Source organism: Macaca fascicularis, chromosome 14, assembly GCF_037993035.2.
Source record: "Macaca fascicularis isolate 582-1 chromosome 14, T2T-MFA8v1.1".
Taxonomy (NCBI): domain Eukaryota; kingdom Metazoa; phylum Chordata; class Mammalia; order Primates; family Cercopithecidae; genus Macaca; species Macaca fascicularis.
Genome location: NC_088388.1, coordinates 6170627 through 6184860, shown reverse-complemented (window position 1 = coordinate 6184860; position 14234 = coordinate 6170627). Strand labels below are relative to the sequence as shown.

General features: G+C 51.1%; 1 protein-coding gene and 1 non-coding gene across 22 annotated transcripts in view; both read left to right on the top strand.

The window, feature by feature from the left end:
• Positions 1 to 5537, top strand: part of LRP5 (LDL receptor related protein 5) — a 141143-nt gene extending 135606 nt beyond the window's left edge. For 9 of the 21 annotated variants that reach the window (XM_074013026.1, XM_074013025.1, XM_045370601.3 and 6 more), the window contains 2 exons: positions 2724 to 2821; positions 5079 to 5537. In XM_074013026.1, coding sequence (XP_073869127.1) covers positions 2724 to 2821; positions 5079 to 5340 — 360 coding nt within the window. In that variant the 3' untranslated portion in view covers positions 5341 to 5537. Of the gene's footprint in view, positions 1 to 1884; positions 1999 to 2469; positions 2822 to 5078 lie in introns of all 21 variants that reach the window. The other 12 variants (XM_065527883.2, XM_074013022.1, XM_045370597.3 and 9 more) reach the window with 3 other exon arrangements.
• Positions 5538 to 7426: 1889 nt separating this feature from the next.
• LOC123569004 (U6 spliceosomal RNA) lies at positions 7427 to 7533 on the top strand. Its single transcript, XR_006692536.1, has one exon. It is a non-coding gene; the product is annotated as a U6 spliceosomal RNA (small nuclear RNA).
• The last annotated feature ends 6701 nt before the right edge of the window (positions 7534 to 14234 follow it).

Below are 14234 nucleotides of genomic sequence, written 5' to 3'. Positions count from 1 at the left end.
GGATCACAAAGTCAGGAGATCGAGACCATCCTGGCTAACACGGTGAAACCCCGTCTCTACTAAAAAAAAAAAAAAAAATACAAAAAACTAGCCGGGCGAGGTGGCGGGCACCTGTAGTCCCAGCTATTCAGGAGGCTGAGGCAGGAGAATGGCGTAAACCCAGGAGGCGGAGCTTGCAGTGAGCTGAGATCCGGCCACTGCACTCCAGCCCGGGCGACAGAGCGAGACTCCGTCTCAAAAAAAAAAACAAAAACAAAAACAAAAAACTTATTTTCGCACTCTCTTTCTTAATGTCCTCCTCCTCTCATTTTACATTCACATCTTTAATTCTTCTGCGGTATAATTAGATTTGATGAGCAAAAGGCGGGCATCCAGCTTGTTTCTTTGCTGATGGCTTCTGGGTGGCATGAATTAGTTGGGGTCTATCAGGAGGCAGAAACTCTATAAGAATTTGAACAGAGAAAGTTCCGTCTACAGGCTTATTACCAGGGACTGGAATAGCAGGAATTGAACAGTGAGGTGTACAGAGAACTCTAAGAATGCAGGAATAGGCCAGGAGCAGTGGCTCACACCTGTCATCCCAGCACTTTGGAAGGCCGAGGTGGGCGGATCACCTAAGGTTAGGGGTTCGAGACCAGCCTGGCCAACGTGGTAAAACCCCATCTCTACTAAAAATACAAAAAAATTAGCCAGGCGTAGTGACACATGTCTGTAATCCTAGCTACTCGGGAGGCTGAGGCAGGAGAATCACTTGAATCTGGGAGGCGGAGGTTGTAGTGAGCCGAGATTGCGCCATTGCACTGCAGCCTGGGTGACAGAGTGAGACTCAGTCAAAACAACAACGACAACGCAGGAATAGCAGAGGAGCCGAGGTGGAGCCTCCCCACCCCCACCCTGGGCTGAGATCCAGTCCTTATTGAATAGGGCATGGCCATGATTCACTGGACATCTGAGACGTTGCCGAGTCACTGCAGTGGTGGATCTTGCCAGAAATCTGCCCAGTGCAGATTTGGGCAGAATCTCAAACTGCCTTGGGATGTGGGAGAGAAACCAGGTCTGATCAAGTTCATGGGAAGAGTTGGAAACAGACCCCATAGGCTGGGGCTTGGGTAGCCGCAGGAAGCCCTTTCTGCTGCCTCACTGCCTGCTCTCTGCTTTGAAGCACCGTCCCCAGCGCCCCAGTCTCGTGCCCTCCCGATGTTGGGGTCAAATCCTGAGAAATAGCCAGGCTGGCCTTCTGGGCCAAAAAGGACCCTCCCCAGAAAGAGCAGGGCCCAGTGCTGCTTCCTAAAGGGCAGGGGAGGGGCCTGGGCACTCCCCAGAGGCTACTCAGCAGCCATCAGGATAGCCCCAGGAAGCAGGCCTTCTGGAGCCCATTTTATTACTTTATTGTTTTATTTCATTTAATTTTAAATTTATTTTTTGAGACACAGTCTCACTGTGTCACCCAGACTGGAGTGCAGTGGTGCAATCTTGACCCACTGCAGCCCCTGCCTCCTGGGTTCAAGGGATTCTCCCACCTCAGCCTCCCAAGTAGCTGGGACTACAGGTGCCCGCCACCACGCCTGGCTAATTCTTGCATTTTTAGTAGAGACGAGGTTTCACCATGTTGGCCAGGCTGGTCCATAACCCCTGACCTCAAGTGATCTGCCTGCCTCGGCCTCCCAAAGTGCTGGGTCGAGCCCATTTTAAAGATGAAGAAACTGAGACTGAGACAGGTAAATTCCTTCCCCGGGGATCCTGCTGCAGCCGGAAGGTGGTAAAACAGGACTTCACCTGGGTCTGTCTGGCGTGAAAGGCTGTGCTCTCGTACCGCCCTAGGGGGCCTGGGAGAACTGAGTCCCTCCGGGCATAACTGACAGTTCCCTTCCCATTACTCCGCAGGAGCTCAGACCTGGCTGTATCCTTTCCAGGATGGCCTTGGAGACCCATCTAAGCCCTGCACCCTTTGGGAAGCTGCATGTTGGGTTGGGGTGCCGTCAGTGGCACTTGTGGAAGGTGCAGACCTGTGTGGGTGTGTGGGCCCGGGGTCCCTTCATCCCTTTGTAGGGCTGGTTGTGTGCTGCCCGGCCCTGGAGGGCAGGTTCACATGGTGAATTTGTCTATTTACTATCTCAGCTTTGGGGCTGGTGCCAGCACAGGCGCTTGTGAAGGGGGTGCCTTTGTCTGGAGTGGGGCCGCGGCCCCTCCCTTAGTGTGGTGACCTCCGTGTGTGGGTCAGGGCTGCAGCAGGGACACAGAGCCCCTGAGTGTTCGGAACAAGGTTGTCATTGCAGGAGTTAGACTGTGCGTGATGGAGAGAGGAGGGGCAGGAGGAAAGGTCAGAAGGAGGGTTCCTGGGAAGGTCCCTGAGGAGCCTGGTGAGGTGCTCACTGGTGTGGGGGACACTCAGGGCCTGTGGGGACATCTCCGCCTGCTGGGGCCCGGCCACAAAGGGGACTGATCGAAGTCCCGTCCCTGCCTTCACAGCCCAGCATCTGGTCACAAGGCAGGCACTCGGAAGGGCACGGGGTTCCTTTTGCCTCTCACCGAGACGACCTTCGGGGCAGGTGGCTGCTGCCTACCCTCCCATCCCCAAGTTTTGCCAGCTGGCCAGAGGAAGGGGTCCTGGGAAGCAGGGGTCCAGAAGCCCTCCCTGCAAGGAAAGCCCAAGAGGTGTGGGAGGAAGGAAGAAAGGCCCAGGCTGGCGAGGCTCTGGGTCACCCTGGCTTGGCTCTCCTCAGATCCTGAACCCGCCGCCCTCCCCGGCCACGGACCCCTCCCTGTACAACATGGACATGTTCTACTCTTCAAACATTCCGGCCACCGCGAGACCGTACAGGTAGGACGTCCCCCGCAGCCCTCCATGGCCGTTGGGTTCTCACCAGCCCATGGTAGAGGGGCCTTATCCCCATGCCACTGGTGAGGGGTTCTGGGGTCTAGTGGGCAGGTGCTGGGCCCAGCCCTGCCTCCCTCTGCTCTGCCGACCCTACTAGGCTGCCTCCCCAGATGCACCCAGCGGGGACTGCGTGTTGGGTTCAGAAACCAGTAGAGCCCCACGTTCTGAGCTGCTCTTCAGCTTGCTCCTGTGGGGGTTACCTTTAAGCCGGGAGATGGCTGTGGAGTCGAGGGGCCGGGGACTTGGGCTCCAGGGTGCAACTGTATGTGTGAGGCCGGCTGTGGAACCCTAGCCATTGAGATGCCCCCTCTTCGTGGCTCAGTCCTCTTAGGACGGGACAAGTCTGTGAAGGCTGCTGCAGCACCCACTGTGGACCCCTAATCGTGTGATGTCACCAGGATGATCCGGGCAGCTCACTTGCCACAGTGGCCTGTTTGAGCCCGGGAAGCCAGCGGGGCTGTTCAGCCAGACACCAGCCCCCGAGCTCCCCATGTTGGGGTCACAGGCCCCACCTCCCTGCTTGGGGAGGGGCAACTGAGAGTGTGGAGAAGTGGGACCCAGGTGTGCTGTTTTCCGCAGGGGCTGGATCAGAGCCTGGGATGGGCAGGGTGAGCCTCCTGACCTTTAACCCAGTGGTGTTAGCCAACAAGGCCCACCTGCCAGCTGTACCAGGCCCCACCCCCAGGGGTGATGGGGTGGGATGGGTTGGGCCTGGGCCAGGCCACCTCAGGGCCACACGTGCCTCGTTGCTTGGGTCCCTGGAGCAGCAGGGCCTCCTGAGTGTGGTGCCGCCTGCCACCTAGTGGCCATTTCCACGAACTCCCAGGCCTGGCTGGGGAGCCGGAACTGCGGCCTCCATTTCCATCCCCCTCTGGGTCTGGCCACCTCCCTGATGCCTCAGTATTATATCAAACTGTCATAGTCTGTCCCAGCAGCCTTACGGACCACTGTCTCCAGAATGGTCACATCCACACTGGGCAGGCCAGTCTCACCAGGCCCCTGTCCCACCTCCTGCCTTTGCTCATGGCGTCCTGCTCTGGGCCCCACCGCGGAGACACAGTCCCTCCCCACCGCCTGACCTCGCAGTAGCTGGGCCCCAGGAGGGGTAGCCTGCTGCACTTTTCTCAACACGAGGTGTTGGCTGCACCTTCCCACCCATTGCAAGCCCCTCTGTGACAGGACAGGGGCTCCTAAACACACCACGGTTCCGAGTCTGGACTCACACAGTGGGATGTGGTGTTTCTGGGCCGCAGTTGGGTGCAGGCAGCCTCTGGGAGGATGGGAGGTCAGGAGCCATCTCGCGAGTCAGGTTGCTTGAACTCAGGATGGGAGCATTCCAGGCCCACTGGTTGCTGTGTTAGCCTGTTCTCACGCTGCTAATAATACCTGAGACTGGGTAACTATAAAGGAAAGAGGTTTAATGGACTCACAGTTCCACACGGCTGGGGAGGCCTCACAATCATGGTAGAAGGCAAGGAGGAGCAAGTCACATCTTACATGGACTCAGGGAAGAGAGAGCATGAGAACCAAGTGAAAGGGGTTTCCCCTTATCAAACCATCAAGTCTAGTGAGATTTATTCACTGACACGAGAACAGTACGAGGGAACCACCCCCGTGATTCAGTGGCCTCCCGCTGGGTCCCTCCCACAACACGTGGGGATTATGGGAGTACAATCCAAGGTGAGGTTTGGGTGGGGACGCAGCCAAACCATATCCCTTGCCAACACAGTAACAATGTTAGGGGAACAGTTGTCCAGTTTCCTGTTTTGTCAGGCACTGTTTCTAGCACTTTCCAGGCAGAATCTCATGTATCTTTCACTTTTGAAATGGGTACTATTTAATCCCTCACTTTTATTAATGAGAAACTAAAGCTCAGAGAGGTCAAGACAGTTCCTGGCCAAGGTCAGCTAGCAGGCTCTGGAGGCCTCGTTCTCCGCAGAGGCAGCCTTGCCAGGACCCAGGCTTGGCAGGCTGCAGGGCAGGTGCGGGCATGCCCATGGTAGAGGTGGGGCTGTTGAGGGTGAGCTGAGAGCGTAAGTGATGAGCCCCGGCCACACAGCGGGGTGGGTCCCGAGTCAGGCCTGCATTTTCTGGAGCTGGCCAGTGGACAGGCCTTTCCCGTTCACAGCCTCAGGGCTGCTGTGCCCACCAGGACGGATGTGCCTACCAAATCCCAATCCTCTGTGTGTGTCCCTTTCAGGCCCTACATCATTCGAGGAATGGCGCCTCCCACGACACCCTGCAGCACCGACGTGTGTGACAGTGACTACAGCGCCAGCCGCTGGAAGGCCAGCAAGTACTACCTGGATTTGAACTCGGACTCAGACCCCTACCCGCCCCCACCCACGCCCCACAGCCAGTACCTGTCGGCAGAGGACAGCTGCCCGCCCTCGCCCGCCACCGAGAGGAGCTACTTCCACCTCTTCCCGCCCCCTCCGTCCCCCTGCACGGACTCGTCCTGACCTTGGCCGGGCCACTCCGGCTTCTCTGTGCCCCTGTAAATAGTTTTAAATATGAACAAAGAAAAAAATATATTTTATGATTTAAAAAATAAATATAATTGGGATTTTAAAAACAGGAATGTGAACAGTGATGGGGTGGGCAGGGCTGGGAGAACTTTGTACAGTGGAGAAATATTTATAAACTTAATTTTGTGAAACAGAGCTGCCATTCTTTCGCGCCCTGTGTGCATTTGAGTCGTGTGTCCCCGTGGAGCGAATGCCGACCCCCGGACCACTGTGAGAGTCCTCCCGCACCCGGGCATCCCTCTGGCTGGCTCCTGCAGGGAAAGGCTGGGGCCTCGGGCAGAGGCGGATGTCTCCCCTGGGATGCATCTCTGAGCTGCAGGCCGGGCCGGCTTTATGTGCGTGTGGCCTGTGCCGTCAGAAAGGGCCCAGGCTTGATCACACTGTGCTTTTTGTCTTCCTCAGGTTCTTAAGTCTTTTTTTTTTTTTTTTGAGACGGAGTCTTGCTCTGTCACCAAGCTGGAGTGCAGTGGTGCAATCTCGGCTCACTGCAACCTTCGCCTCCAGGTTCAAGTGATTCTCCTGCCTCAGCCTCCCAAGTAGCTGGGATTACAGGCATGTGCCACCGCACCCGCCCAGCTAATTTTTGTATTTTTAGTAGAGATGGGGTTTCACCATGTTGACCAGGATGGTCTCAATCTCTTGACCTCGTGATCCACCCGCCTCGGCCTCCTAAAGTGCTGGGATTATACAGGCGTGAGCCACCGCGCCCGGCCGATTCTTAGTTATTTTAAAAAGGGGACTGTGCCTTCAGTTTTCGCTGGGCCCTACAGAATGTCTGCCTGGGCTCTGGGCCCTTCCTGAACCTGTGCTGGCTTCCATCTGACCTCTCTGTGCTGACCAACGCTGCTGCTCTTCCTGAGGGCGAGGCGTCCCATGACTGCGTGTTGACCCGCTGGATGGGGCTGCTGAGCCCGCTCTGCCACAATGCACCTGCCCCAGGCAGGGAGGGAATCCCTGGGTCCTCACAGGAACAGCCAGCAAGCCACGCCTGATGCCTGCTCTGGCCCCACCCCTGAAGTGCTGGAGACCACAGGCAAGGCCTGGCCACTGCCTCTGCTGGGTCCCCAATCTGTGGAAGGAAACAGTAATCTAGGCATTTTCGGTGGGGAAGCTGAGCTGTCCTCCTGGTGTCCTGAGGGCCAGCCGTCTTCAGAGGGAAGGGAGAAATGCACATCGCATCAGTGGAGAAGGGCTTGACTCCCCTCAGCATGATGGAGGGAGGTCAGAGAACAGTCCAGCTTGTTGCTGGGTGACAGTGTACTTAATAATGAAAATACAGGCTGGGCGTGGTGGCTCATGCCTATAATTCCAGCACTTTGGGAGGCCCAGGCAGGTGGATCACTTGAGGTCAGGAGTTTGAGACCAGCCTGGCCAACGTGGCAAAACCCCGTCTACTAAAATGCAAAAACTAGCTGGGCATGATGGTAGGCACCTGTAGTCCCAGCTACTTGGGAGGCTGAGGCAGGAGAACCGCTTGAACCTGGGAGGCAGAGGCTGCAGTGAGCTGAGATTGTGCCACTGCACTCCAGCCTGGACAACAGGGCAAGACTCTGTCTCAAAAAAAAAAAGAAAAAGAAATAGGAAATACAAATATCACCTTCACTAAAACAAGGGATAGAAGACCACAAAACAAACAGAAAACAACAAAACAGCAGGAATAAGTCCCTACTTATCAATACTAACATTGACTATAAGTAAGCTAAGCGCTCCAATCAAAAGAGTGGGCTTGGAGCGGTGGCTTACGCCTGTAATCCCAATACTTTGGGAGGCTGAGGCAGATGGATCATGTGAGGTCAGGAATTTAAGACCAGCCTGGCCAACATGGTGAAACACTATCTCTACTAAAAATACCAAAACTGGCCAGGTGGTAGTGGCACGCATCTGTAATCCCAGCTATTTATGAGGCTGAGGCAGGAGAATCACTCGAGGCTGAGAAGCGGAGGTTGCTGTGAGCCGAGATTGCGCCACTGCACTCCCACCTGGGCAATAGAGTGAGATCCTGTTTCCAGAACAAAAAGTTGTGCTCGCTTTGGCAGCACATATACTAAACTTGGAACGATACAGAGAAGATTAGCATGGCCCCTGCGCAAGAATGACATGCAAATTCGTGAAGCATTCCATATTTTTATGCTCATCACCACTGGCCATCAGAGAAATGCAAATCAAAGCCACAATGAGATACCATCTCACACCAGTTAGAATGGCGATCGTTAAAAAGTCAGGAAACAACAGGTGCTGGAGAGGATGTGGAGAAATAGGAACACTTTTACACTGTTGGTGTAAACTAGTTCAACCATTGTGGAAAACAGTGTGGTGATTCCTCAAGGATCTAGAACTAGAAATACCATTTGACCCAGCCATCCTATTACTGCGTATATACCCAAAGGATTATAAATCATGCTGCTATAAAGACACATGCGGCCGGGCGCGGTGGCTCAAGCCTGTAATCCCAGCACTTTGGGAGGCCGAGACGGGCGGATCACTAGGTCAGGAGATCGAGACCATCCTGGCGAACACGGTGAAACCCCGTCTCTACTAAAAAATACAAAAAAACTAGCCGGGTGAGGTGGCGGGCGCCTGTAGTCCCAGCTACTCGGGAGGCTGAGGCAGGAGACTGGCGTAAACCCGGGAGGCGGAGCTTGCAGTGAGCTGAGATCCGGCCACTGCACTCCAGCCTGGGCGACAGAGCGAGACTCCATCTCAAAAAAAAAAAAAAAAAAAGACACATGCACACGTATGTTTATTGTGGCACTATTCACAATAGCAAAGACTTGGAACCAACCCAAATGTCCATCAATGACAGACTGGATTAAGAAAATGTGGCACATACACACCTTGGAATGTATGCAGCCATAAAAAAGGATGAGTTCACGTCCTTTGTAGGGACATGGATGAAGCTGGAAACCATCATTCTGAGCAAACTATCGCAAGGACAGAAAACCAAACACCACATGTTCTCACTCATAGGTGGGAATTGAACAATGAGAACACATGGACACAGGGTTGGGAACATCACACACCAAGGCCTGTCGTGGGGTGGGGGGAGCGGGGAGGGATAGCATTAGGAGATATACCTAATGTAAATGACGAGTTAATGGGTACAGCACACCAACATGGCACATGTATACATATGTAACAAACCTGCATGTTGTGCACATGTACCCTAAAACTAAAAGTATCATTAAAAAATCAAATTAAAAAAAAAAGTGGATGAATGGATCAAAAAACAAGACCCAACCATCTCCTGCATACAAGAAACACTTTACCTATAAAAACACACATAGACTAGGCCGGGCACGGTGGCTCAAGCCTGTAATCCCAGCACTTTGGGAGGCCGAGGTGGGCGGATCATGAGGTCAGGAGATCAAGACCATCCTGGCTAACACGGTGAAACCCTGTCTCTACTAAAAATACAAAAAATTAGCCATGTGTGGTGGCAGGCGCCTGTAGTCTCAGCTACTCAGGAGGCTGAGGCATGAAAATGGTGTGAACCGGGGAGGCGGAGCTTGCAGGGAGCCGAGATCACACCACTGCACTCCATCCAGCCTGGGACACAGAGCAAGACTCCATCTCAAAAAAAATACAAAAACAGGGCCGGGCGCGGTGGCTCAAGCCTGTAATCCCAGCACTTTGGGAGGCCGAGACGGGCGGATCACGAGGTCGGGAGATCGAGACCATCCTGGTTAACACGGTGAAACCCCGTCTCTACTAAAAAATACAAAAAAAAAAAAAATACAAAAACAGAAACAAACAAACAAACAAAAACCACATAGACTAAAAGGAATTGACAAGGATATTCCATGCAAACAACCCAAAAAGCAGGAGTAGCAAAACTTAGAGAAAACTAATCAATTTCAAGACAAAAAGTATAAAAAGAGACAAAGCAGGTTATTATATAATTTAGATAAAGGGGTCAACTCAGCAAGGGAATATAACAATTGTAAATACATATGCACCCAATGCTGGAGCTTCCTGATATAGGAAGCAAATATTACTAGAGCTAAAGAGAGAGATCCCAATACAATAATAGCCGGAGATTTCAACACCCCGTTTTCAGCATTGGACAGATCAATCATCCAGACAGAGAATCAAAGAAACATAGGACTTAATGTACACTACAGACCCAACGGACATTGACAGAACACTTGGCGCAGCAGCTGCAGATCACACATTCTTACCGCAGCACACGAACCGTCCTCAAACACAGACCGCATGTTGGGCCACAAAACAAGTCAACGAAACAGGAAGGCAATTTTAAAATCTTTTGAGACATGAGAATGGAAACAACATGTCAAAACCTGTGGGATACGGTGAAAGCAGTACTAAGAGGAAAGTGTATAGCTATAAGCGCCTACATCAAAAAAGTAGAAAAACTTCAAATAAACCACCTGACACTTTTTTTTTTTTTGGAGACAAGGTCTTGCTCTGTTGCCCAGGCTGGAGTGCAGTGGCACAATCATAGTTCTTTGCAGCCTTGACCTCCCAGGCTCCAGTGATCCTCCTACCTCAGCCACCCAAGTAAATGGGACTATAGGTACACAATCACCACATCCAGCTAATTCTGGTACTTTTTGTAGAGACAGGGTCCCACCATGCTGTTCACGCTGGTCCCACACTCCTCGGCTCGAGCAATCCCACCTTGGCCTCCCAAAGGGCTGGGATTACAGGTGTGAGCCACCATTCCTGGCTATGATGCACGTTAAAGAACTAGAAAATCAAGAGCAGGCCGGGCACGGTGGCTCACGCCTGTAATCCCAGCCCTTTGCGAGGCCTGACTGGCGGATCACTTGAGTCCAGGAGTTTCAGACCAGCTTGACCAACACGACGAAAACCCATCTCTACTAAAAATAAATACAAAACTTAGCTGGGCGTGGTGGCTCACACCTGTCGTCCCAACTACTCAGGAGGCTGAGGCAGGAGAACTGCTTGAATCCTGGAAGCAGAGATTGCAGTGAGCCAAGATGGTGCCACTGTACTCCAACCTGGGCGACAGAGCGAGACCCTGTCACAAAAAAAAAAAAAAAAAAAGAAAAAGAAAAGAAAAGAAAAACAAACACAAAATTAGTAGGAGAAAACAAATAATAAAGATCAGAGCAGGCCAGGTTCACGGGCATGGTGGCTCAACTCCTAGGTGCTCAGGAGTTTGAGATCAGTCTGGCCAACATGGCAAAACCCCATCTCTCCTAAAAATATGGAAAAAACAATGGCTGGATGTGGTGATGTGTGCCTGTACCCCAGCTACTTGGGAGGCTGAGGTGGGAGAATTACCTGAGCTCAGGAAGTGGAGGCTGCAGTGACTCGTGATTGCACCCTGCACTCTAGCTGGGTAACTGGACTGAGATTCTGTCTCAAAAAAACAAAGACCAGAGCAGAAATAAATGAAATGGAAATGAAGGAAACAATACAAAAATCAATGAAACAAAAAGTTGTTTTTTCGAAAAGAGAAACAAAATCAACAAACCTTTAGCCAGACTAAGAAAAAAAGAGAGAAGACCCAAATCAATAAAATCGGAGATTAAAAAGGAGACATTACCACTGATCCTACAGAAACTCAAAGGATCATTAGAGGCAACTATGTGCAACTATATGCTAATAAACTGGAAAGCCTAGAACTGCGTCAATTTCTACACACATAAAACCTATCAAGACTGAACCATGAAGAAATCCAAAAACCTGAACAGGCCGTGTGCAGTGGCTCACACCTGTAATCCCAGCACTTTGGGAGGCCGAGGCGGGCAGATCACCTGAGATCAGGAGTTCAAGACCAGCCTGGCCAACATGGTGAAACACCAGTCTCTACTAAAAAATATATAAAAATTAGCCGTGCATGGTGGCAGGTGCCTCTAATGCCAGCTACTCGGGAGGCTGAGGCAGGAGAATCACTTGAACCTGGGAGGCAGAGGTTGCAGTGAGCCGAGGTCACGCCACTGCACTCCAGCCTGGGTGACAGAGCAAGACTCCATCTCAAAAAAATTAAAATAACAAAAACCTCAACAGACCAATAACAAGTCATGCGATGAAAGCTGTAATAAAATGTTCCCAACAAAGAAGCCCAGGAACCCAATGACTTCACTGCTGAATTTTACCAAACATTTAAAGAAGAACTAATACCAATCCTATTCAAACTATTCTGAAAAATAGAGGAGGAGGGAATCCTTCCAAACACATTCTACAAGGCCAGTATTATCCTGATACCCAAACCAGACAAAGACATACTAAAACAATTACAGGCCAGTATCTTTTATGAACACTGATGCAAAAATTCTCAACAAAATGCTAGCAAACTGAATTAAACAACACATTCAAAAGATTATTCATCACGACCAAGTGGGATTTATCCCAAGGATACAAGGATGGTTCAACATACACGAATCAGTCAATATGACCCATCATATCAACAGAATGAAGGACAAAACCATAGAATAACCTCAACTGATGCTGAAAAAGCATTTGATAAAATTCAGCTATCCTGGCTAACATGGTGAAACCCCGTCTCTACTAAAAATACAAAAAACTAGCCGGGCGTGGTGGCGGGCGCCTGTAGTCTCAGCTACTTGGGAGGCTGAGGCGGGAGAATGGCGTGAACCCGGGAGGCGGAGCTTGCAGTGAGCTGAGATCACGCCACTGCACTCCAGCCTGGGAGACACAGCGAGACTCCGTCTCAAAAAAAAAAAAAAAAATTCAGCATCCCTTCATGATAAAAGCCCTCCAAATCTGGGTATAGAAGGAACATACCTCAACACAGTAAAGGCCATATATGGCAGACCTACAGCTAATATGATACCAAATGGGGAAAAAACAAAATCCTTTCCTCTGAGATCTGGAACACGGCAAGGATGCCCACTTTCACCACTGCTGTTCAACATAGTACTGGAAGTCCTAGCTAGAGCAATCAGACAAGAGAAAGAATTAGAGGGCATCCAAATTGTAAAGGAAGGGCTGGGCACGGTGGCTCACGCCTGCAATCCCAGCACTTTGGGAGGCCGAGGCAGGCAGATCACCTGAGGTCAGGAGTTTGAGACCAGCTTGGCTGACATGGTGAAACTCTGTCGCTACTAACATACAAAAATTAACTGGGCGTGGTGACACACACCTGTAATCCCAGTTACTCAGGAGGCTGAGACAGAAGAATTGCTTGAACCTGGGAGGTGGAATTACAGTGAGCCGAGACGGTGCACTGCACTCTAGCCTGGGCCACAGAGCAAGACTCCATCTCAAAGAAAAAAAAAAAAAGAAAGAAAGAAAGAAAGAAAAAGAATGAGATCCTGTCATTTGTTTTGTTTTTTTGTTTGCTTGTTTTTGAGACGGAGTCTCACTCTGTCGCCAGGCTGGAGTGCATCGGCACGATCTCGGCTCACTGCAAGCTCTGCCTCCTGGGTTCCAGTGATTCTCCTGCCTCAGCCTCCTGAGTAGCTGGGATTACAGGCGCCCGCCACCACACCCAGCTAATTTTTGTATTTTTGGTACAAAATTCAGTAGAGACAGGGTTTCACCATGTTGGCCAGGATGGTCTTGATCTCTTGACCTCATGATCAGTCTACCTCAGCCCCTCAAAATGCTGGGATTACAGGCATGAGCCACTGCGCCCAACCAAGATCCTGTCATTTATAACAAAGCAACAACATGGATGGAACTGGAGGTCATTATGTTAAGTGAAACAAGCCAGGCACAGAAAGATAAACTTCACATGTTCCCACTTATTTATGGGAATTAAACTTTTTTTTTTTTTTTTTTTGAGATGGACTCTTACTCTGTTGCCCAGACTGGAGTGCAGTGGCGTGATCTTGGCTCACTGCAACCTCTTCCTCCCAGTTTCAAGCAATTCTCCTGCCTCAACCTCCCAAGTAGCTGGGACTACAGGTACGCACCACTACGCCTGGCTAATTTTTGTATTTTTAGTAGAGATGGAGTTTCACCATGTCGACCAGGCTGGTCTTGAATTCCTGACCTTGTGATCCACCCGCCTCAGCCTCCCGAAGTGCTGGGATTACAGGCGTGAGCCACCGCGCCTGGCTGGGGAGCTAAACATTAAACCGAATGAACTCATGGAGATAGAGAGTAGAAGGATGGTTTCCAGACGCTGAGAAGGGCAGTGGGTGGGGGTGAGGTGGGGCGGGGATGGTTAATGGGTGCAGAAATATAGTTAGATAGAATGAAGAAGATCCGTATTTGGTGGCACAGCAGGGTAACTGGAGTCAACAATAATTTATCGTACATTTAATCAACAAATAAAAAAGTATAATTAGATTTTTTTGTAACACAAAGAAGGGATACATGCTTGATGTGATGGTTACATCATTTACCCTGATATGATTATTATACATTATATTCCTGTATCAAAACGTCTCGGCCGGGCGCGGTGGCTCATGTCTGTAATCCCAGCACTTTGGGAGGCCGAGGCGGGTGGATCATGAGGTCAGGAGATCGAGACCATCCTGTCCCAAGTGGTGAAAGCCCGTCTCTACTAAAAATACAAAAATTAGCTGGGTGTGGTGGCGTACACCTGTAATCCCAGCTACTCAGGAGGCTGAGGCAGGAGAATAGCTTCAACCTGGGAGGCAGAGATTGCAGTGAGCCGAGATCACACCACTGCACTCCAGCCTGGTGGCAGAGTTATAATCTGTCTCAAAAAAAAAAAAAAAGTTTCATGTACCCCTAGGCCAGGCGCGGTGGCTCACGCCTGTAATCCCAGCACTTTGGGAGGCTGAGGCGGGTGGATCGCTTGAGGCCAGGACTTCAAGACCAGCCTGGGCAACGTGGTGAAACCCTTTCTCTACTGAAAAAAAAACAAAATTAGCCAGGCGTGGTGGCAGGCGCCTGTAATCCAG